This window comes from Fusarium vanettenii (genome assembly GCF_000151355.1).
Source record: "Fusarium vanettenii 77-13-4 chromosome 10 genomic scaffold NECHAsca_14_chr10_3_0, whole genome shotgun sequence".
Classification (NCBI taxonomy): domain Eukaryota; kingdom Fungi; phylum Ascomycota; class Sordariomycetes; order Hypocreales; family Nectriaceae; genus Fusarium; species Fusarium vanettenii.
Window position 1 is genome coordinate 262,312 of NW_003315871.1, and position 23,379 is coordinate 285,690.

The 23,379-nt window shown below is 53.3% G+C and overlaps 6 protein-coding genes across 6 annotated transcripts; 2 read left to right on the plus strand and 4 right to left on the minus strand.

Annotated features, from left to right (window-relative positions):
• Nucleotides 1-1,743: 1,743 nt before the first annotated feature.
• Nucleotides 1,744-3,567, minus strand: NECHADRAFT_85874 (uncharacterized protein; the record flags this gene model as incomplete). Its single annotated transcript, XM_003047704.1, has 1 exon — nucleotides 1,744-3,567. One exon carries the CDS (start codon nucleotides 3,565-3,567, stop codon nucleotides 1,744-1,746), a length of 1,824 nt encoding a protein of 607 aa, XP_003047750.1.
• A 6,794-nt stretch (nucleotides 3,568-10,361) lies between these two features.
• NECHADRAFT_72444 (uncharacterized protein) lies at nucleotides 10,362-11,421 on the minus strand (the record flags this gene model as incomplete). The annotated part of the gene is made up of 1 exon (XM_003047705.1): nucleotides 10,362-11,421. The coding sequence occupies exon 1, from the start codon at nucleotides 11,277-11,279 to the stop codon at nucleotides 10,362-10,364; it is 918 nt and encodes a 305-aa protein (XP_003047751.1). The 5' UTR covers nucleotides 11,280-11,421.
• Nucleotides 11,422-11,793: 372 nt separating this feature from the next.
• Nucleotides 11,794-13,769, minus strand: NECHADRAFT_85876 (uncharacterized protein; the record flags this gene model as incomplete). Its single annotated transcript, XM_003047706.1, has 8 exons — nucleotides 11,794-11,939; nucleotides 11,993-12,194; nucleotides 12,250-12,972; nucleotides 13,032-13,161; nucleotides 13,213-13,437; nucleotides 13,491-13,540; nucleotides 13,593-13,619; nucleotides 13,680-13,769. The coding sequence occupies 8 exons, from the start codon at nucleotides 13,767-13,769 to the stop codon at nucleotides 11,794-11,796; spliced, it is 1,593 nt and encodes a 530-aa protein (XP_003047752.1).
• A 1,330-nt stretch (nucleotides 13,770-15,099) lies between these two features.
• NECHADRAFT_85877 (uncharacterized protein) lies at nucleotides 15,100-16,271 on the minus strand (the record flags this gene model as incomplete). The annotated part of the gene is made up of 3 exons (XM_003047707.1): nucleotides 15,100-15,138; nucleotides 15,189-15,965; nucleotides 16,023-16,271. 3 exons carry the CDS (start codon nucleotides 16,269-16,271, stop codon nucleotides 15,100-15,102), a joined length of 1,065 nt encoding a protein of 354 aa, XP_003047753.1.
• A 486-nt stretch (nucleotides 16,272-16,757) lies between these two features.
• NECHADRAFT_85878 (uncharacterized protein) lies at nucleotides 16,758-19,018 on the plus strand (the record flags this gene model as incomplete). Its single annotated transcript, XM_003047531.1, has 5 exons — nucleotides 16,758-16,831; nucleotides 16,899-17,399; nucleotides 17,468-17,895; nucleotides 17,945-18,548; nucleotides 18,598-19,018. The coding sequence occupies 5 exons, from the start codon at nucleotides 16,758-16,760 to the stop codon at nucleotides 19,016-19,018; spliced, it is 2,028 nt and encodes a 675-aa protein (XP_003047577.1).
• Nucleotides 19,019-21,565: 2,547 nt separating this feature from the next.
• On the plus strand, nucleotides 21,566-22,354 carry NECHADRAFT_96866 (uncharacterized protein; the record flags this gene model as incomplete). Its single annotated transcript, XM_003047532.1, has 1 exon — nucleotides 21,566-22,354. The coding sequence occupies one exon, from the start codon at nucleotides 21,566-21,568 to the stop codon at nucleotides 22,352-22,354; it is 789 nt and encodes a 262-aa protein (XP_003047578.1).
• Between the last annotated feature and the right edge of the window lie 1,025 nt (nucleotides 22,355-23,379).

A 23,379-nucleotide genomic window follows, 5' to 3' on the forward strand; every position in this document is an offset into this window, starting at 1 on the left:
TCAATGCAGTCCACGACTTCTCCGCTCCACTTCAGCCCGGAATGGGCCCACACCACCTGCCAAAGATAGGTTTTACTGAAGCCACCCCTTTTTTTTGAAGCGCGCACCCTCCAAAGCTCCCATCCCCGGAGACCCGAGACGAGACCCCGGCCCAACCCACGGATCAAAGATGTTGTATCGGCATTGAAACATGTGTCACTCACGAGACAAGCCTCATGTTGTCCGGCTGGAAACTCATCAATGTGCCCAATCTTGCCCCATTGTTTAGTGTTGGCCCTGTTCATGCTTCAGGAACATGAGACTTCCCCTGTCCCGTCCAGCCCCTGATGCAAGCCCAAGAGACCTGTCAATATCGTGATCATGACGGCATGTAGTCTGAACCATGGGACTGGGAGTGATATATCGGTAACTGTCTTACAGACCAGTGGATAAAAGGTGACCCAACAGATCAATGCTGTAACCTAATCACTCTCATGCATTGTAAGAAGAGTGCATTAATCAACGACAATTATCAGATCGCTAGTGTGTCAAGTGCGTAAGACTTGTGTATCTGAGACAAGGAGCAACGAAACATATAACTTTCATGCTAACATCAAACATTCCTAACCCCGGGAATCCATGGCGGCCACCCACGCTTGAGAAAATCACATTCCTTTCCAGTCGCCTCCATCCTGTCCATGCAAACTAATGTCCTTTACCCAAGCCCATGCCTCCTTTTAGTCCTTTATCCGTAATCCGTAACCTTTGTACCCCAAACCGAGAACCAGACATGGGAAGGGGAACTGGTCTGAGCAGACCATCTGTCGTTCACACCTTCAAGTCAGATTCCCACGTGATGCGAACAACAGAAGAGAGAAGCGAAACGTAGGTCATGCCAGTCGTAACAAATGATTATTCTCTGCAGGGCAGCAGATGAAGGCGCGAACCTCCTTTGCCCGTACAATCTATCGTTCTGGTGACGCGGATGGAATAAGCGGTCCAGCCAAGTCAACTTCCTCCTCTTGCGCCATGCTCAACAATGCGATACACTAGCCACACCTGGTACTATGGATCACATAGCTTCCCCCAGGGATGCATCCAAGTCCGGCTGCAATAAACCAAAGAAATAACCCGGCGAGCCTGCAAACTTCCAAACTCACCCCAGTCCAATCCAGGGGACAGGGGACCATCTTGATGAACTAGGAAGCCCCAAACCTTCCGCCAAATAAACGTGTCGGTAAAGCTCCAGTCAAGTGACAATCTTCCGTCCCCATAGATAGGACATCCTTGTATCCTTCAATACACGAACCAAACTTGGACACCCCTTTGAGTGTACGTGATTTCCAAGACAGGACGGCCTTCAATAAGCGCTGTTGGTATATGCGAACTGAGGTGGAGGAGGACGAGGCCTAGAAACATGCCAACCGTCCATGTACTTCCACCATCACCGCTTTTGGGTATCAACTTTTCCTGCCATGAGGCCAATGAGTGGGCTTCAACCCACAAACAAAACCATAGGGATACAGGCTCAACAAAAAGTTCCATGCTCAAATGAGAAACCGAGGACCTGCACAGCACACCATGTCCGCCAGAGGCCCATCACAGAGACGGCCAAGATTAAAGGCGGACACTGCCGATTGCTGTGACAGTCCAGGCACGAGGAAAAATAGAAATGAGAAAAATAGAAATAGATCAAAAACAAAATCCAAAACAGTGCACGCTGATATCATCAACCGTATCATCTCTCATAAGCACAAACAATCATCAGTAAATGTAGTCGTCGTGGGCAAATGTCGGGTCGTAGGGAGCATGGCTTGGGGCGTAGTTGCGGTGCGAGTCTGACTGACTGGGGGCGCGAGCCCTGTAAGGCAGAGCCTTCTGTTCCGGCCGGGCTCTGACGTCCTCGATCTGGTAGATGGTGCTAGCCCGGTCACTACCGACACGAGAGCCGCCACTTCGGCTGGTAAAGGTGATCTCGCCTCCGTCAGCGCACTGGATCTCGGCACCCGGCACTCGCACGACGGCTGAGCCTGAGACTTTGATGGTGAGGTTGTCGGTATCGCTGGATGAGGACCGAGTGAGACCAGTCGTGTTGCTTCGCTTGTACTCGCTCTCGTCACGGCTATCACTGCTCCTGCTCCGTGTCGAGCGGCTGCTGCCGCCTGTGAGGCGAGGGTTGCTAGCCTTGCGTAGGGTCTCAGCAGTCAGGGGCATAGCCGGTCCACCGTTGATGTCGTCCTGGTACCGCAAGGCGTCCATGTACTTGTCCTCCTCAAGGCTCACGCCTCCACCGCCCAAGGCACGGTCAGGGCCGGACCCATAGAAAGACTCTCTGCGACGCCGAGCAGGCATGATGTCGACACCAGGCTGCTCATAGGCGACAGAGGGACGTCGAGTACGGGTCAAGGCTTGGCTGCGATGGTTGTAGTTGGGCTCAGGAGACATATCTTGGAACAGATCGGCGTTGCTTGCAAGATCCTCGTCATCGAAACCTCGGTGATCAGCAAACCCAACACGGCTACGAGTGGTAGGCGGAGGCCGCGAAGGAGTTCTGGGCTTCTGCCGAGACAACATCTGCTGAGGAGGTGGCCGGAACGGAGTAGTTGGCGGCAATGCCGACTTGGGTCGCGGGATGGCAGCAGGGGGTGGCATAGCCCTGCGGTCATCTTCAAGTTGCTGTTGCTGATGCTTCTTGGATCGAGAGGCACGTCTGATGAGGCGAGGATCGGGCTCCTCCTCGGGCTCCTCCGGCGGATATCCAAAGGCGGACGGTGGTGGTGGCTGGCGGAAGCCAATGGACGAAGCAGGTCGATCAAAGCGACCCCTGAGGTGTGCACTTGCAGCCTGCGAAGGCATGTCGAAGAACCCAGGACCGCCATGCTGAGAACCAGGCGAGGGTGGCACGCCGACTACAGAAGGAGACGGTGCTCCGGGATAGACGGGTGGTGGTGGGAAAGAGCCTGTAGGGAAGGACGGCTGAGAGTGCTGAGCATGATGCCAGCCGGCGTGGGCAATCGGAGGAGTGCCGGCCTGGCCAGGATAGTAGCTGTTGGGACGGGTCTGAGCGCGGGGGCGGCCTGTGACGGCAGGCTGCTGGATGCCGTAACACGAAGGATCTTCGACATGGCCTCGGCGGTATTGCTGAACGACAGGCTCGGTCCGGGACTGACTGAGAGATGCGGGACGCTGCTTCCTGACAGGCTTGGGCTCGCGTTCCTTGGGTGGTTTGGTATCGGCGCGGACCTTTCGTTGCTGTTGCACGGCTGCTTCCTTCTGCTTCCGCTCCTTGCGACGTTGTTCCTTGTTGCGATCCTCACGGTCAGGGTTTCGGCGTGAGCGTTCCTCTCGACGAGGGTAATCATCCGAGTCGGTTAAACCATCACTGGGCGACGAGTCGGATCTCCGGTTGTTGGAGTACCGCTTGTCACCACGGGATTTGCCAGTGTTGGGACGCTCCTTGTAGGAGGAGCTGACAGGAGCCTCCGAGACGGCATAGCGACGGGTTGACTCAATACCCTCAACGTGAGAGCTGCCAGAATCCTCCTCTGCGTCCTCAACATAACATACGTGATGCTTCGACGATGACATTGTGGAGTTGGAACACGGGGTGGCGCGATCAGAGTTTGGTCGCCCTGTGGAAGCGTTTGATCAAAGAGGGGGGTCGTCAGTCTCCAGGAATGGCCGCACTAGGGCGGGACGGGACGGCGAGTCTATGCAATCGCAGATGCGGGTGGTGAGAATGTCGACAGCGGCGACGATATATGCAATCGCGTACGCGGTGCTTTAACGTCCCCTTCTGTTGAGTCGAGCGGCAGACATAGGAGAGTTGCCGGGTTCGTAGTAGGTGAGAGCTGCGCAGGCTGGATGAGTTGCGAGTAAAATATTGCTGCAGCTGAGAAGATGGTTGAAGAAGGCGGTGACGATTGTGGCATAGACTAGGGCGTAATGGTAGAGACACTAGTGACGATGCCGATGAATGAAGCTGGAGATGGTCAAGATAATAAGCGATGCTCGACTTGAAGCGAGAGCAAGACGATTGAGACGAGGAATAAGAAGTATGTTTAAAAGACAAGGTATCGAATTGTCATGGGGGAAGGGAAGAAGAAGGAGGGGAGGAGGGGAAGAGTCGATGGGCATGGGATGGATGGGATGGTCTGTTTTTAATAAAAGTGGTGGTAATTTCAGGGCAGAGGGGGGTGTGGGGGGGGCGTGAGCAATCCTGCCCACCCATGCAATGCCTACGCTAAGGACTATCCACAACTTACCTATCCACTGTCGTGGTGCAGAGGAATGGCCCAGCGGTACCGGTAGAGCACCTGGAGCCCGCTAACGTCCGCTGTGGCCTTTGAGGCCTGTCTGCCACGTTGAGTCCAGCTCAGCAGCTCTATGACTAACATCACCAAGAATATTCTCGAGGCACGCCTCCGTCGTCTGCTCATCAAGACGTTCACGCCAGACTCAGAGAACAACAAGGAGAGTGAGAGAGAAAATTTGCGTGTGTGTGCGCGCGTGTTTCGTCAACACAGACACAGCAAGTGCGGCGAGTGAGATGGGGGAAGCGGCAGGCGTGTGGGTTCAGGCTGTGGGCGTGTGAGTGCGAGAATGGGCAAGTGCGACCCAGCAGCACCGCAACGCTGCAACACAGCACCAGCACAGGAAGCAAGGGGGAAGGAAGGAAGGGAGGGGGTGCACCTAACTCACGGGACGATCAGTCAAGCGACTTCAACGCTGGAGCCAGCACAGCACTGCACGGCCTGTCCTGCACCTCCATGCCGCAACCACGTCAAGTCGACGAGGGCAATGACGGATACACTGACACAAAAACAGAAACACACGCAGAGAGACGCAGAGATCTTATCTCTTACTCGCTCATGACAGCCGTGATACTCCGTTCCAGGCTGCCTCGATTCATCAGCGAGCATTGGTACCAGCGAGGTCAGAGCCAGTGGGGGAACTCCCTCCAGTTCGCACTTCATCCATCCAGCAACGAACGACGTCTGCCAGCACCTATAGCAACTGCGCAACACGACGTCTCTCCTTATCGTCCATCCTAGACACCAGCCACAAGCATTGGTCCTCGCAAGTCGCGATTGTATTCGTCAGCAGCAGCAGTTGTCAACAACAACAACAACTCATGGGGACAGGGGAGTCTCGAGAAACAAACGATTGTCTCTCGCTACGGCCCGCCTCGGCAAACGTCGTACTCGCGTTCTTATTCCCCCTTCTTCACTTTGCTCAACCCATCATTATAGAGGTCATCTTTACTGTCAATATTCTTGGTTCTAATTCCTCCTCAGCCTCCCGAATTCTTTGCTCCCGCAACGACTCAGTCGTGATGACCAGAATCATGCCAGAAATAAAGAGGTGGGGTGCATAGCGGCAGCTTAGAGGGGTGTTTGGACAGGGGCCTGCAGCTCCGTCTGGATCTCTGCGTTGGCTGTCTCTCAAGGGAATGGATTATGGATCCCATCCCGCCCAAAACCACCAACAAGCAGTGAGCTGGACGATGGAGCTGCCGCCGAGACTCATGACATCGTTGGATTCAAGCTGGGGTGTGCCTGGTTGAGTCAATGGCCAGACCAGCCCTCGGTCGCTCACGCCGTTTCACTCGCTGGCGTTCCTGGACGAAGCCTCCATTCATCCCGTTTTGACCTATCCGCAGAATTCTCTAAAGATATGGATCATGTCCAGCACAAGCCCGGGCTGACTCCCTCTCGCATCCCGAATCCCAGGGGATAGCCGAAGTCCACCTCGGACAATTGGCGTTTAGACGACCCACGGGTTGCATTCATGGCCATGGAGCTGCCCAGCAACAGGTGAAACCGTCAAAATGGGCGAGAGGGCGAGCGAGCAGACATCAAGCGGCACGGAGGAAGTGAGGCGGTTAAGCTGGCTTGCTGACGATGGCTTAGCGGCTAGAGGCCCCGGATCCCAGATCCCAGAGACCCAGTGCTTGCTGTCAGGCTACCCACGAAACCGCGCCGCCGAGAATGGATCTGATCTGTCGACGCAACCCCAGATAGTGTCCCGAAGGCCCGCAGCTGGACGCGTTTGATAGGCTTCCCGGTCGCGCCTCGAGCTTTGTTGAGAGCCTTCCAAGCGGGTCAGGGTGTTGTCTGACAGGGAAGTCCTCACAAGGCCTGGCGCCGGTTGCAAGCACGCAGGCCCAACTGTGGAGCTGTCTTCCGGCCGCCTCATCCAACGATTCTTTCGAAATTTCCCTCGCCTTTCCCCTCTCTCGGATTTTTCTGCGCTGGTCCAGCAAGTTCTGTCCTTCCAGTCACGCCAGGCCAGGTCATCCGTCCTGCCTGCCAGAAGCCTCCACCATACACGCCCTGGTGAGGCTGTTGCACGCCCTACTCTTCCACTTGGAAGGCTGACGTTGTGCCTCACTCTCCGTCATGAGCTTGCAAAAACACGGCACACAGGGAAATGCGAACGATCAGTTCTGAAGAAATGCACATTTCGAGCCCTTGCCCTAACCCATACTCCAACTCTGTGTATGCCGTACTCTTCTTACACCAACGGCCATCCTAGTCGGAACATTGGAGGAAGCACGGGAAGAAGCTTCGCTTCAGACAGGGTTCTTTGAGACAAGGAGCCATTAGCCGGGCCGCCCCCGCGACCTTGACGAGAGTGGCAGATTGATTGACGATGCCGGCTATCTTGAATCGATGCCACACAAGTTTTTGGCAACCAAGAGGAACAACTGTTGAAGCAAGCTCAGGTTCTGTGCTTGAGGATGAGCTTGTCCGGCACAGCATTCTAATGCCGGCCTCAAAATGAACGAACTCCTCCCTCTGCATAGAGACCAGGACACTGTAACGATTCCTCGTGGCAGGGATGCTGTCGCCGTGCACAGCAGCCAGGCAAGCCTCTCTGCTATTCTAAGCTTGCCATCGCGTGGCACCAAAGCCCATAGAGCGGGATGACCGCAACGGACCTTGCTAGGCTCTAGCAAAGCCTAGAGAGACTCTTTGATACCCATGGACCGTTGGGTACATACATGGCCGTTAAGGCGCCGATATCAAAAGCTTGAGCGATCGAGAGGGGCGCGTGCCCGCAGACGATTGGAGGGTCCAAGGATTTGTCCGTTGTCGCCCCTCCTGTGCCGGGTTCTGGCGTCTCCATTGATCTACACCTCCACTGAGTGCCGTGCTTAGGCCGCTTCCGGGCTTCACTTTTGTGCCTAACTGGGCTGCCCTTTGCCAAAGTTGGTCCCAGTCCCTGGGCTCAGGTATCAACAAGGAACCTAATCGACGTCAACCGGAAACCACAGAGAACTGAAACGCGGGGTGCACGTGGAATACAACAAGCCCGTGACACGATGAACCTGGTTGTGGCATGCTATCGGGTTATCCTGAGTCTGGGGTCAAATCCACAACTTGACAGCCACGGTTGAGACTATGCGAGGAATAGCTTTGACTCATAGGACAACTAGAGGTGTCGCGATGAAATCTCACCACGCCCCCTATCTCAGTCTAGGTTCGTCTCCTCCTCGAGAAACTCCAAGAAGTCCCTCGTGTTTCCACACCCGCCCTCATACCCTCGCCATCGTCTCAAGATTGCAAGAGGCCAGCTTCGAACCGACCCAACTCATTCCACGAGTCTCTTCGCCGCCAGCTCTTCATGCACACGCCTGCTGCCCAAAACCCAACGCCCCTACTCGGCTAGGCGCGTAACCCCAACCTCAGTGCTCATAGGTCCAAGCCTACCATTCGGGCTCGGTCCTTACCCCTCTGCCCAGCCCGGCCTTTGAACCCCGTTTTCCGCAATACCTCTCGGGCGGCCGCATGATTCTGTTCCGCCGGGTACAGGCGATTCGGGGAGGGTCCCGTACGATGGAGGCCCTGCTCGCAGCCATAGACACGGCATGGACTCGTGTCCAGCTTCGCGACCAGTCCGGCTCAGGATGGACGGTTTCAGCTCCGTGTCCGGAAGTGACTCATCTCCACCATCCTCCGGTCCGATCTTCTTTACTAGCCGCTACTCGCCCGGAGGCTGACCTCCGTCTCCTCCGCCCCAGCATCGGAGGTCAGCTTTTAGCCGTATCAGTCTGAGGGCTCCTCATCACTCAAGTTGGGTTGGTGGAGTTGAGCTGTCACTTTCATTCTTGTCTCTAATCGATCACGCGGGCCTCGGCATAAAAACTCTTGAAACAATACCTATGTGGCCTCCTTGAGATTATCAAGCAAACAGACTTGTTGGACATCTTGCTTACCTGCCGAGGCAATGGTTTGTGACTTTGTGCATACTGGCGGGATCATCAGTCAAGGCCCGCAGTACGAAGCATCGACCAAGTGACATGCCGAGTTTCCATCGACAACACGCTGCAGGCTGTTACTCGATCTATATCTGTCCAATGGAACCGTGGCTTCGAATTCCAGCCCACCCACTCCTTTTTGCCCTACACCCTCCCCAAGGTGAGCATCTTGAAGGACCTTGGCCACCTTAATCTTGCACGTCTAGACACCCACTCACTGTTTTGCTCACTGCCTCGGCCTTCGAATTTTGCCAGCGAGATGGACTTTTCGGTAAACTCAGGGTTCTTGATTGGCCTTTACTGTGCGTCCGGACGGCCCGTTGTCACTCGCTGTACTTCCCAAGATCTCAGAGCTATTACAGTTTCCTGCTGTGTTCCCTCACTCTGCCTATCCATCTCCAGCAGGCACAGGATCGAGTGGATGGGTGGAAGTCGTCAACGGGCCCAAGGGTGGTGTCTAGCTGAAGCTGACGGGAATATCCCTGCCCGCGGTCTCTCGGATGGCTTGCTTTGGCGTTCAGATTGTGGGGGGATAGGCTCGACGTGCATCCAAGGCATTGACGCATCTACAGGGTGTTGGGCAACATGAGTGCCACACTCATCTGGCGAGTCACGACAGGACGGTTCTCGTCCTTTCTGGCAATCGCCGAAACATGTCGATTTGGATGCGGCTCTTGCGAACTAGCTCTCACGGCTTACATGGACGACATGGGAATAACAGAAACCGCAGAGCATTTTGATCTGACAGCAAGTCAGTGAATGAATGTCCTTCGAAGGGTTGACGCGTCCATGGAGGAAGCTCGTCCCCCCTCGGAACGACGGACCAGGCTAGACTGGAGCTACTGTACCCAGAGCTACTAGTCGCGGGATGACAAGCATACCTGCCCTGCAACCATCGTGGACATGGACAGACGGACTGGGCCGATGCTCCAGGCTTCTGTTTCCTGGGGCCGTGGGCTTCCAGCTTTCAGTTGGCTTTGCACAGCGAGTGACCATTTGAAGGCAAAAAGATCAGCTTTGTTTGTTACATGCTGCTGCACGCAATCGCAAGTTGCATAGCACCACCCAGAGATGTGGCCACCTCCTTTCGATGGCTCCCGCCCACCCAATCTCTATTGGAACCCAGCATCTCTCCGTCCACACTCAACCGGGCAGCCTCTCAGAGAAGCATCACTGGCATCGTGTTTCCGGATTCAACCGTGAGAGCTGATGGCGAGTACACAAGGTGTCGGGACCAGTCCAAACCCCTCTTCTCCTCCACCATCTTCGCTCACCGCTCTTTCAAGTCGCCCCTCCACCTCCGTCTAGATGCCACTGTTCTCCTCCTGAAGAGCCTCAAGTCCCGAAAGTTTCCATCCGCCACCAAAGCCATTGCCAGCAGGCAACTTCATGCGAGATAAGATTGCGTAGAAGCGGATGGAAGTGAGAGAGGCGAATACGCCGTCTCACTGGATAGAATGACTTGCTTCGAGCCGAGTCCAGGGACCAGCAAGTTTAGTAAGATGCCTGTCACTGCTCAGGTGCTTTGCCCTCGGTTAGAAGGCGATCAGCATCGTAAGCTCTTTTGCGTCCCTCTTCTCTTGTTGATGTGCCTGTTGTATCTCGCGTCTCCTGACAGATGCGCAGACAACATCTGCCGATATCAACGGCCCAATCGTCCTTGTCGCGAGCTTCATGCTGTGTCCTGCGGTGATCGATTCCCTGTTTACAAAAGCACAACGACACTGGGTAACTTGTTTCATTGACACTCTGGTTCCACTTGTACGTATTGTGGCTGGCTTGGTACAAACTTGTTTCCAAAGAGATCGTGATGGTGCTTCATGTTCCCAGGTCCGTCAATTTGCAGACTGGCGCTGACTTATCCCGCACGTACTCCCAATATCAATGCATGGGAGACTTGTTGGAGATTGCGTGCCTCGGGCAGAGACCAGCCATGCGAGCCGAGTCTCAGGTCATGCTAGCTGATTCTCCCCATTATGCATCACCCTGCGTAGTACCTAGGTTCCTATCCTCTTATCCATCCATGCTATCCAATGACGGAGGCCTTGCTTGAGTAGAGAGCATCGGCTACCCAGCCATGTTCAAAGATACCGCCCGAAAGCCTCTCGTCCATCCTTCATCAAACCAAAATGTCCAAGTCTGACACAACAGGCCGGTGATCAGATACACGAACATCATCATCAAAGAAATTGGCAAGGACACCAAAGGTCTTGACATGAGCTGTCCGAGGCTCCTGAATGAAGAGAAAGTCGATGCGTGCCTCCTCCCAGCCTTCTCCAGAGCTATCGTACTTGCCGAAACTCGTGTAAGTGATCTGATTCCCGTAGTGAGCGCTCTTAGGCAGTAGATGAGAGATATCAGACATGCCCGAGTCAGGTGCTGTCATGATCTTGTACCCGCCGTCATTGGGAGAGCTGTTAAAGTCTCCCCCGACAAGGACGGCCGACGGAGAGCCCACACCTCCGGAACCCCACTCGCGGGCGAACTTGATGAGGAGCTTGGCGCTGTTCTCTCGGGCCTTGACGCCGATATGGTCGAAATGGGTGCTCATGACAATGACGCGCGTCCCCGTGCCTCGGTGCAAGAACTCACCCATGGTGACGATGCGGTTCAACACAGCATCCCAGCCGCGCGAAGGTTCAAAAGGAGTCTTGCTCAGCCAGCGTACCTCGGAGCGCTCGCAGCTCCAGTTGTCGCTGCGGTAGAAAATGGGTGAGAACTCGCCGTCATGCTCTCCAGAGCCGCGACCGCGACCAATGTGCGACCAGCCATCGCCAAGACGCGACTGGATATCCTTTACCTGCGGATACAGGCATTCCTGCAGGCAGATGAACGGGCTCTCATGGCCAGCAGTGATGAAGGATAGCTGGTTGACCAGCTTGGGGCAGCGGACGTCCCAAGGCTTCTCATGAGGCTCAAAGTTGGTCGTCGCGTAGCGGACATTGAAGGTGACGATGCGAAGCGGCATCCGCTCGCGAGTGGATGAGATGTCCATTCTCAGCAATGCGCCCGTGGGGATGTCGCCGACTTTGGTCATGGTGGAGGGGTTGAGGTTTTGTCTGTACGAGGTGGCTTGGCTTATTAAGATGTGATCGTCAGCAAGGCGGAGAAGGCTACGTCTGCTGAGGGGTTAAGTAAGTGGGACAATTACAGGTTCAGGATGAGTGCAGTAGTGAAAGATGCTTGGATGTTGTTGTGAAGTGACGAGACGCGAAGGCGTTGGTCGTCCAATGAGGTCATCACGTGGCTCGAGAGTATAATGCTGAGATAGGAATAGGCCATTTCCCCGGATTTGACAAGGGTTATCATCCATTCATCATAACTTAGACTAGACTCATCATAAGGAGGAGGCTGGGGTTTCATGAGACTTGTATTAGATTAGGTAAACTCGATCGGGTGAACTCATGTTTTGGCGTTGTTTCAAATGCAGTTTTGAGCAGCACCACATCCATGTAGCTACGATCGAGGTCTAACCATCAAAATGCGACAACAAGATTGAACCCATTAGTTGCAATCCTTGACATCGCAGCATGTAAACCGTTACCAATTAACTAGACCTTGTCAACATGTTCAAACTTGGACTCAGTATCCCCCTTCGCAACTCTCTCCGCCTCGAGCCGAGCAACGCGGCTAGGAGTAAAAGGAGCCCTGACGTTAGATTGCGAGAACAGTTCATCCATATCCTCCAAAGCAAGTCCTATAGGGTCATCAACTAGATATCCGATAAAGATTAGGTAGGGGATAACTCACCCTTGGTCTCTGGCACAAAGAACCAGGCAAAGACAACCATAGCGAAACAGAACGAGCCGTACACAAAGTATGTGCCGAATCCACCTCGCCCAAGAGTTGCAAACATGCTTGGGGTGCTCTTGGCGACGACAAAGTTGAAGAGCCACTGACTAGCTGTGGCCATGCCCATCTGAAGGGCACGCATGCGCGCGGCAGGGATCTCCTATAATCAAGTCAGTCTCCGCAGCCGCGATTCCGTCTTTTTATGGTCAACTTACAGAGCAGTATGTCCAAACGACGGGACCCCACCCGAATTGGTACACGGCGGCGAAGATGTAGATGGCTACAATCGCGACATAGCCAGCAGCACCAACAGGAGAGTCGGGTTGAGGAGTATCAAAGCGGACATAAAACCCAATATAAAAGAGGGCTAAGCCTTGTACAATTCCAGTCCACAGAAGGCTCTTTCTCCGGCCCAGGGTGTCAGTGACGAAGAAGATGAAGATGGCGCAAGACACCATCTTGACAATACCATAGATGCCTGTGGCAAAGAGACCAGTAGTAGACGAAGAAAGGCCAACACTCTTGAATATAATTGTTGAGTAGTAAGTTAGGGCATTAGTGCCCGTAAGGTTACTCCACATCATGAGAGTGATGCAGAGGAACGTTCGTCGACGGTAGGACTTGACGGTGAAGGCCTCCTTGACCAGGGTGAGCCCAGAGCTGTTGGCGGACAAGGATCGCTCCTCTTCAAGCTGCAGAGAAATGTTCTCCATCTCTTCTTGTATGTATGGATGATCTTCAGGCAGACCTCGAAGTTTGGCGAGGACGGTGAGTGCCTTGACAGGGTTGCTCTGGGCGAGGAACCGGGGCGACTCGTTGGCAAACATCATTCCCACGAAGAGAATGACAGCAGGGAGGGCTTGAAGAGCAAGTGGAATTATATATTTGGCGTGCCCTTTGACGTGGAGGACGCAGCCATAGTTGATCCAGAACGCGAGCTGTCGAGCTGTTAGTTTACCCCTAAAGACAGCACCCACCCATGCCAGTGACAACTTACAGTCAGCCCAGTGACTATGGAGAGCTGGTAACAACCTGTGAGGAGCCCTCGGATACCTCGTGGGGCGTTTTCGGAGACGTAAAGAGGGTTGACGGTAGAGGCGATACCGACGGCAATGCCAGTGATGAATCTGTCGCATGTCAACTCACAGTTCAGGATTCGACAGCTTGACTTTCCTTACCTTCCGACGTACATAACTGCCAGATGACCACTAGCAGCAGCTTGCATAGCAACGCCGACAAAGACCAGTAAGGATGCCGTCATGAGTGACAGTCGTCGGCCGATATAGTTGGCCAGCCACATTGAGATGAGACAGCCGAGGAAGGCTCCAGCTTGGATAGTCGAGACGATATTTGATGACAGGTCGGCGAGAACGGTTGCTGGTTTATCAATGAGTCCGTACTGTCTTTCCAACTGTTAGCTTGCGTTGAGATGTCATGCTGGATAGTGGCCCCTTACTCTTTGAATGTGTCCATGGCGAGGACGCCGCCCATGACACCCATGTCCATCTTGAGGCAATGTCAGTATCGCTCTCGTCTCATTCTAAGATTAGATTCTCACGCCAAAAAGTAGTGCACCGCCGCATGCCTAAGATCATCGTTAGCACTCAACACATCACATACTCTGAACAGCGTTAGGCAAACTCACTATCAGACTGACCACAACCGTCCTGAGGTTGTAAATCTCAGGAGGGTCCGTTTTGATGGCGTCATTGCGAACAAATTTCTGCAGAAACATGATATCGATGGAAGATGAGTGATGAGATAGACAAGCTTCTGCTGATCGAGATGCATCTTTGGAAGAGATACATGTTGTTTAATACCACTTCTCGACGAACTGATCGCGAGTCAGTCTCCGAGTGTCTACTAGCGACGGTAATAGACGGAGCCTCCTCGTCGGTCGAGCCACCCCCGCAGAAACCTTAGCTAGAGCCATCTCAGCGACATGACAAGATGCCTCGCTAGAGACCCCCGCCCTTCTCCGCATATTGGATCTCATCAAGTCCGGGGAAATGGGGCTAACCTAGTCGGCTTGTGGGCCAGCCCGCCTGGGGCTTCGGCTGTAGACGGGGAAAACATGATCAAGGCACCCAGGTTGCGGAGGTGAAGAGAATGAGTAAACGTGTGTTTTTCCACTAATCATGAGGTTGGAATATGGTCTGGACAGTTAGAAATGTGGTCTGGGTTATTGGAGCATGTGGGTAGGGGATCTATTGCCGTCTGGAACCAGACAGACGAGACTTCAACCTGCACATCAAAGCTTCTCACTAAGTGCAAGTTGGGGGATAGAGGATCTTGGCTATTGGGGGTCCGATCACTAATGTAGTGCCAAGCTTAAGGAATGAGTACTGGCCGAGTGTTTCGGCGAGAAGGAGGCCAAGATAGCCTCGGTCTCCGAGTGAGCAAGGACATCATAGTCGTGGGTGGATGACATTGCATCATGAACTATGCAGAACTTGCCAAGATCACCAGAACTACAAAGCATTATATGACTTAATAGAGATTCAAGGCTTGTTGGTGTTTGAGCACACGACGACCTCACCTTTGTTCGTCGTGCTTCTTCTACTTATATATCAACTAAGGGACTGACACGCGAACCTCGTCATTATCTACCTACAATAGTAGAGGCAATTATTATTAAATCTTCTCCTATAGTTAAGATGGCCATTGAACAATAATCATCCTAAAAGATTAATGGAGTATGTAAAATCGATTAAAAGCTTTATCAAGTCTCCTCTAACTATAGTATATTTGTGAAGATACAAGCTATAAATATGCTTAAAAATCTATCTCAAAAGTCATATTTGAGCTGCCCACAGCCGCCTTAATAGCTAAACGCCCAAAGGAATGTCTCCCACTTCCTAAGCTCATATTCCATCAAGATGGGGTCGATCTAAAGCCTCCGTAGCACACTGTCCCAAAGATCGCCCATTGCATCGCCAAAATCAGGTCACTTCCATTCAAACACTGTTTACAGGGCTTTGAAGAGCAACTTAAGTGGAAGTGGCACCTGTTTCTTATATTTAAATCGCTATCCTACTCGTTGCAACAACAAAAATCCAAATCCTTTACAGTCCGTCCAGAGGTCTGTAGACCTTCATCCAGCGCTACAACCATTAGTTAGCAAGCATCCAAGATCTGGCGTCAAATTACTTACCTTGTCATAGGGCTTCTCGGGGTCGACAAATCTCACATCGGTGGCGAGACGGATCTTGTTCTCGGGGTCCCTGTTCTTGCAACTCGCATGCACCATGTAGGGATTGTGGAAGATGACATCGCCGGCCTCATACTCAGCGATGAGCCACTTTCTACGGGCTTCCTTGCCGTAGGCCACCGTGTCTCGGCTCAGGAAACCGCCGTCGTTCATGTTCTTGTTGAAGGCGCTGATACGTTCCTCATCACTCAAGTTGTGGGCATTCTTGGCAAAGTCGTCCTCGGTCTTCTTGCCAATGTCTGTCGAGCCCTCGAGGTACATGAGGCCGCCTCCCTCGAGGGAGACATTGCCGATTGGGATCCAGGCCGTTAGGCTGGTAGGGGGACCGGCGCGGAGGTACATCTGGTCAAAGTGGACAGGTGTAAGCTCGCTTTCAGGCACAAAGGCACGTAGCATTGTGCGCTGAAGCATCTGAGGATTCTTCCATCCCGTGAAGCGGCTGACAAAGTCGCGCAGCTCCTGATTCTTGCAAAACTCGACGTAGAAATCAGCCTCGTGGGCAGAGATCATGAGTTCGACATATTTGTCGCTCTCTGGGTCATCCTTGAGACCAAAGAGGCGACGAAGGTTGCCGGGTGGGAGGTATTTGCGTGTGTCAGCGCCTGAGAAGATGCCCTCGACTGGTTCGGTCCCGTTCTTGAGGAGGCCGCTGGGGGCCATGTGTGTAAAGTAATCGCGGCGACAGGCGAGGGAGGCTTCTTTGCTGATGCATCCTTTGATCTATCGGTAGGAGTTAGTTAGTTAGTCGCCAAGTTGACGCAAAGGCAGAAAACTCACAAAAAGATAGCCGTCTCTCTCAAATCGCTCGTGCATAACCTTCAAGGGAGTGTTGAGAGTGGTAGGTTGGAGATATCCAATGGTATCGGGTTCCATAGGCCCAAAGTTTGACTCGAGACTCAAGGTGTTTGGGTCGGTCGGGTAATAGTGTCCATAGAGATCCTCCGAGGGTCCTTGTGACACCTTGAGCTTCTGGGCTGGAGGTGTGGTGGTGTCCGCAGGGGGAGACTCGAGACGACTGGGAGCCATGATGATGTGCGAAGCAGGTTTGGCCTTGAACGAAAGATATCAGAATAGACTATTTCTGTACACAAGAGTCAATGATGAATCTGTGACTTGAGAAATTGATGATGATTGATCCAAGCGTCTTGACCAGAGGTCTTATATCCTTCTACCATGATGTTTGGGGGCGACAGGAGAGAAACATTCCCCGCTTGATGCCTCCATCAAATCCACTCGACTCACATCATTCAACCCAATGACTTTCAATCTACGCATACTCGCTATAGCCATCGAATTATGGACATCAATTCCCTCCCCCAAAGTCGTCATAATCCCACGGCCGTCTATAGCCGTCTACAGCCTCCCCCTGTTTTTGCGGGGGCCAAATCCGTCTATTACCGCCAAAGTCTGGGGCAAGTTCCACTCTGCTTCATCATCCCCAGCCAACCCCGGATTCTCGATTTCACCCTCTGACGGCTAAAGACGAATTTGTTTTTCCTTTTTGCTTCTGAAATGACTAAAGGACAGGGCATCAGACAGTATCGGGCCTGCGTCAGGTGCCGTTCGCGCAAGACGCGCTGTGACTTGTGGGTCCCTTGTCCTTCTCCCCCTGAGCTTCTTCCTCTGACTTGAACTCTTTCTTCTTTTCTTTAGAGGCACTATTGGAGAACCTGGAAAACCTCCTTGTGCAAAGTGTCTTCGAGAAGGCGCTGAATGCGTTCTCGCTGGCTCTAGACGAGGTGGTGATTTCTCTCATCTTCGTCGTCCCCGCCAACAAGCAAGGAAACGCCCTGAGACGGCACTCTCCGTCTCTTCGAGTGATCATGTCTCACCCAGACAAACCAAAGCCGGCGAAGATTCGGTCCATGATAAGTTGCAAAATCCTAGCGATGCTTTAATGATGCTCTGTCATGCCGCTGGAGAGCAAGGTGACGATGACGCTTCCGATGAGAATCAACACACTCCAAACGGGTTGATGGACGGGCTATCGAATGGACCTGGAGCGACGCCCTCGGCCTATTCAATACAAACACCTCGCGGGCCTGGCCACCTCCGCCCCGATCCAGGGGCTTCGAGCCAGGTCACTGTCGACGATTACCCCTTAGTCAAGGAGAGAACAATTGATGCAATTCTGCTTGTTCAGCTGTTACGGTAGTGAGTTGGCTTCTAATCCTAAACTAGTATCTCCACGCTTTGAATCAAGTCTCACTGACAGAGATCAGTTACGCCGATAACTACCACCATTTCTTCCCCATTGTCCCAGTAGAAGTGTTACGGCCCGAATACATCCTCGACACGATAAGAGACGAATCTTTCCTACTAACTGCCATCCTTGTCGTGGCCTCAAAAGACCGCCCCGATCTCGCAGATATGCACAAGACCATATGGGATCATATGAGAGGGCTTATACTTAACGTCGTCCTGGGCATGGCCAGTGTCCGCAAGGTCGGTACCGTCGAGGGGCTCTTGCTCATGGGCGAATGGACCTTGCATAATCAGAGCGAAGTCGACGATGGAGATGAAGCGTCAGCATGGTCGATAGTTGGCCTCGCTGTGAGACTTGCGTACCTACTGCGCTTAGAAGATAGAGGATTCAAAGGGAACGACGCCGACCTCGATTCGATCCATCGAGAGCGTTTGGCCTGGACTTGTAAGTATCTCTGCTTCCGCGAACATTGGCGCCAAACTCACATTTCCAGTCACCTATCTCTCAGATCGTCAAATATCCATTCGCATGGGACAAGCCTTCTGGTGTAGAGGCCCAGCTCTATCAGCGCGCTTCATGGCCCATGACTTTCCAGCTCTACAACCCCGGCGGGCCCGTGACGAGGATTTTGCCTCTTTCATCCAGGCCCAGGTTGAGCTAACAACACTATTTGGAAACGCCCACGATATTCTCTTTGCTTCAAGGTCACGAACTGCCGAACTCATGACGCGAGGCGACTACACAAAATACGTCGATGATACGACAAAAGCCATGCACGCGTGGCAACTCGCGTGGACATCGCTCGCCGTGTCGCCACACCTCAAGAGCTGTCTAAGCCTCATGCAAGAATACCTCAGGCTCTATGTCAACGCATTCGCTTTCCAGGCCGTCATATACCGTGCGTCAGTTACCGACACCAATTCCGATCCATCAAATGGATCTAGGCCATCAATCATCTTTCCCGACTCGGCCATGGCAAGCCCTGATGCCCGACATATATACGAAGCTGCTGACGCGGCAGAGGCTTTGATTCGGATCGTGACGGACGATATCGATCCTGTGAAGCATCTGCGATACATGCCAGCACGCTTTTATCTGTGAGACGCCTTTGGACACATGCAAGACATCCCAGCTAACCCTGCCAAGATATGAGATTCACTCTTCCGTCTTCCTTTACAAGGCCCATGCATGCGGGGCTATATCCTCGGGCAAACATGTCCACACAGCGTCACTCATGGAACGCTTCATCTCGGTGCTCAAAACAGCCGCTGTCGATGAAAACCACATCGCAGCGAGATACGCGAGACTATTAGACAGGCTATGGTTCCGCCGGACGCACAGACTCGCCAGCGTCGGCGACTCACAGAGCTCGAACCTGGAGCTGAGGAATTCAGGTGTGGTGGTGGACACACTATCGACTCTAGCTGATCTCAATGGGGGACAGATGCCGCTCTTCGATGACCTCGGCTTGCAGCCATTCGACTGCACTGATACCATGGATGGGTTGTTTGCCATGCCGTCTGTCGTCTCGTGGGATCCCTCAAGTTTCTTGAACAGCATGGCTTGACTCCCGGACAGTATAAACCGTATTAATAAACAAGTGAAACAACCATGTACTTGCTTACAATGAGTGAACAGCACCAAGTCGCTTCACACAAAAGGAGTCTAGTGATAGATCATACCCAATACAAGGCAAAATGCTCTAGAATCGTACGACTATATGAAAGAGTTTATAGCATTCCATTCATACATTATCTTGATTCTCTAATCTATTTACCCTCAGTTTATATAGTGTGAGTGGCAGCCCAACCTCCCACTGTGACCTGTCGGACTGCCAAATGTGGGTCTTCCGGTGAGCGTCCGGGACCGAGCCCACAATTGCGGCCCGCGAGCGGAGGGGCCGTTCCGCTCTGACGGGCGTTTTCTGTTTCTAGGTCTCGTCTATCGACCAGATTGCGTTGCGGCTATCGACGCCTCGGCACGGGGCACATAGTCGCTCTCAAGCAGCTCAAGGTCAGAAAGGTGACATTCCCTAACCACATCGGCTCAAGTCTGAGGGCGTGTTATCAATCAGACATTTCCCGCTTGACGCGAGAATGACGATTCTTCTTGGTGAGGGGAAATGCGTCTCGGCCATCCTCCTGCCGGACGAGAAACGACCGGAACGCTCTATTTCCAGTCGAGACCGAGGGTCGTGGCTTGCGTACAGTACCTAAGGTGTGGGTGGTCCCCTCCGAAACCAGGAAAGATGGTCATGGGATCAGCCACGAGACAAACCACGGACTCAGGTTGAAAGAAAAAGCAGGATTGACTTCTTGGAATCTGGGGGAGGCTGGCTGGGCCCTTTTTTTCCCTCAGGTCAGGTAGCACGGGGGATGGGCCAGAGGCCACCATGGTCAAGATGGAGGGTGGAATAAATTAGAAATCAGAGGAGGCCTTTACGAGATGGTATTCACAGCATACACACACCACTCATCTTCTGCTTTTGGTCTTTTGGATGACACCCTTTCCTCGTTGGGAAGCAACGGCCTTACACACGTAATATTTGATGATCCCGAACAAGGGTCAAAGGGTTTACCGGGACAATACCAAGACGGATAAGCCGTACCCCGGTCAATTTCCTCTGATGATGACGATGGAGGCTCCGAACCTTTCGACTGATCACTTTGTCCCGGGTTTCAAGAAAAGAAACGACCTCGTGGCTTAGACTTGCGACCACCCCCCTCAGACTACTGTACCTACTTCCAAGGCCGAGCACATCTGGGGATGCCCTCGCGTGCTTGACATATGCCCAAACGTGGGCCTAAACGGATTCACGCTACAAGGACCAGACGTGCTGCAAGGCACCATGCAGGAGACCTCTGGGGGCCTCACGGCGATCGATCTCGCCTCGAATCCTCGATCGCAAATCCGAATCATGGCCAGCTCCCAAGGGGTCCAGCATGACTACCCCTCAGAGGACCCGGCTTGGCCGGACTATGAAGAGGGGGAAACACAGTCAGATGGTCACCTTGGGAGTTGGAGTTGGTGTCGTCCGTGTCTCACTCTTTTATTGAAAAGAGTAACCCCCAGCCACCGCGACGCCCGTAAACACGATTATTGCTCATGGTGGGCGAATGTGAATGCACATTGGGACCGTATCGTTGCATGTCGATCACTACTCATCCTACGCCCTTTCACTGGGCGGCTGCCGCGTTAGCTCCGAGGACCCTGCGTGAACCCGTTCATCCCACAACTGCCTATCATTCCCCCATCCCCCAGACCAAGTAGAACGAAAGCTGATATCGTCAGCCACCAACTCCTTCAGCTCCTCACGAACCCGCTAGCTCAAAGAACCCATGACTTTCCATTTCCAGCACCGCCGAGTCCGTCTAGCGTACCGCCGTCGCGGACGCGTGGCGTCGTCGTCGATGCCTCATAGGCCCGACGGGCTGAGGGCTTCACGTGCGAGGGCAGCCCTGTCCATGACCACCATTCGTCTTCTTCACAAGGCCTCTCGGGGGCTTACAGGAATTCCAGGATGTGACTGGATGGATACAGCTGTGACTGATTGCCAGCCCTGTTTCTTATCCCCCTCCCCTCCACCCCTCCTTTTTCTTGGTCTGCGCGGCCTCGTTTTGGGGTGGGCGGGCACGGCTGATTGTCTCGTCTGCCTGTGTCTCGCAGGCTGCCAAAAGGTGTGTGTGAGTGTGAGTAAAAAGTGAGCTCGTGGTCGATGGGCAACATATATAGGTGAGGCCGTATCGCCTCTCCTCTCGTGTTTAGCCTAGAAATCATCAGTTTTGTCTAGCGTTTTACCCATCCTTCTTGTCAAGTATTCTCAGTCAAGGACTTTCCAAAGTGCAGCAGCCTTCGGTGTGTGACTCTCTTGGTCATCCCATGGAACAATATCAGGCTTCCACTTTCTTCAGCCTCGACAGTCCTTTTTCGTTGCGCCGGCCTAGCCGGTAGGGTCGATTTGCCTGGTTCGCGAACCTGTCTTTTCAGTCATACATCGATCAGCTGTGGTGAGCCCTTCTCGTGCCGCCCACTTATAAAGAGCCCTCGCACGCCATCACTTGCGGGCCTCAACAAACAACATATTCATATCCAACCCACTATTTGCATGTCCTTCATGCCAACCGAGTCTGAGATGCGGTCTCGTCGAGACTCATGGCCACCTACTCAGGTGCGCCTCAAGCCAACTGTTTCAACAAAGGATGACCCGCTTCCGTCTCTGGATGATATCGACGATGATCCCCTCACATACTTTCTCACACCGGCACCAAACATGGATGACGATGACCTGGATCAAGTCATGATGGACTTTGACGCAGGCATCGAAGACGCCAGCCAACCTCGTCCCATCGTCCGCAGTGTGAGCCCATCCACCCTCGATGGCCTCCGCAAGCCAGGTCTCCGCCCCATCTCTCCGGACACAAGCTCTGATATCTCAACATCCAACAACGAGGACGAAGACGATGACGATGAGGAATACATCAGCTTCTCGCCCAGCAAGCATGGCCTCCTTTCTCTACAAGACATCTTTGCCAACAGTCATCCCCCCGTGCGTCCCAAGAGCCCCGCCTTCAACCAGTCTTCCAACACGACTCACCTTTCGCCGGCCTCCTTCTCCAACTCGCAGCTTCGCGGGAGGGTCCGAGGTCGCGGGCGGCACGGAGCATCGTCCCGGAACCTCACTGCGCGGCGCCGAGCGGCGGCGGGTGGTCAACTGTGGAGGGAGCCAAGCCCAGATGTGTGGTCGATCGAGGAGGAGACTGAGGAGGAGATGATGAGTGACATGGGGAGCAGCGTCGCTACGCCGAGTGATGTCGGCGATGATGAGGTTTATGGTGATGGTAAGAGGGCTATGAAGCCCAAGAAGAAGGTCCGGTTCATGTTGCCCGCGAGGGAGGGTCAGTGATGGTCGGATATGGTCTTGCATAACACGGTGTTTCGGTGTTGCATATCTTTTTTTTTCCTCCTTTTATTTCCTTTTCTCTTTTCCCTTGCGTCTTCATCTGCATGGTCGGAGTTACGAGGCGGGACTGCATTCCCTCGGATTGATCAATCTTGGCTGATTCATCGAGGAGACTATCAGGTTGTGCTTTTGGGAGGACTTTTGAAGCGGGATACACAGCATGGGAGCATTATTATTACATCTCTCTCGGAGCAATCCGTTTTCTGATACCTATTTGGATTTGGGGGATACCTTGGTTTTGGGCAATACACTTACTTATAACTCAACTCGTATTGACGTTGTGCATTGTGCATTGTGTAGCCGCACTCGTAGAGCATTCTTCAGTGACGCCCTGTTTCACCGTCTAGGTTGTACTTACAGCTTTGGTTACACAATTACGAGGAGACAGCTGTAACCTGTCAGAAATGCCTCTAGACCGGGATGCATGTTGACCCCGGCATGTGCACGAAAACGAGAGCCGCTCACGTTGGCCAATTGGCTGTAGGGTGAGCAAACATGACCGGGAATCCCCTCATCGAGACGGCAACGTTCCAGGGTCCAAGCCCGGGACAACGGGCACGGCATGGCCTGGAAGCACAAGCTTAAACGGTTCCCGAAACATTAAATGTCCAAGGGAGCTGAAATGTCAAAAAATCTCGTTCGATCCCGGTAGACGGGAAGACGAGAATAGCAGCGCCACCATTCCAGTTCCTACGAGATCTGAGACTCTGTGGGCGGGTCGATCAAAGAGGCGGTATATCCCATCATACATGAAAGTTAAGAAGCGAGATCCATGCTGCGAATCGTGACTGGACAAGAGACGACGAACCACGGGTTAAAAGAAGCCGCATGCATGTAACGCGCATAGTCGATGGATGCCCAACGTGCGTATTTTTTTTTTGCCAACACAGAAGCGCAGCGCATGGCACCGCATTTTTTTTTCAGCCACCCATGGATTCTGAGAAAGAGGGCATGGCTGCAATCTCTCG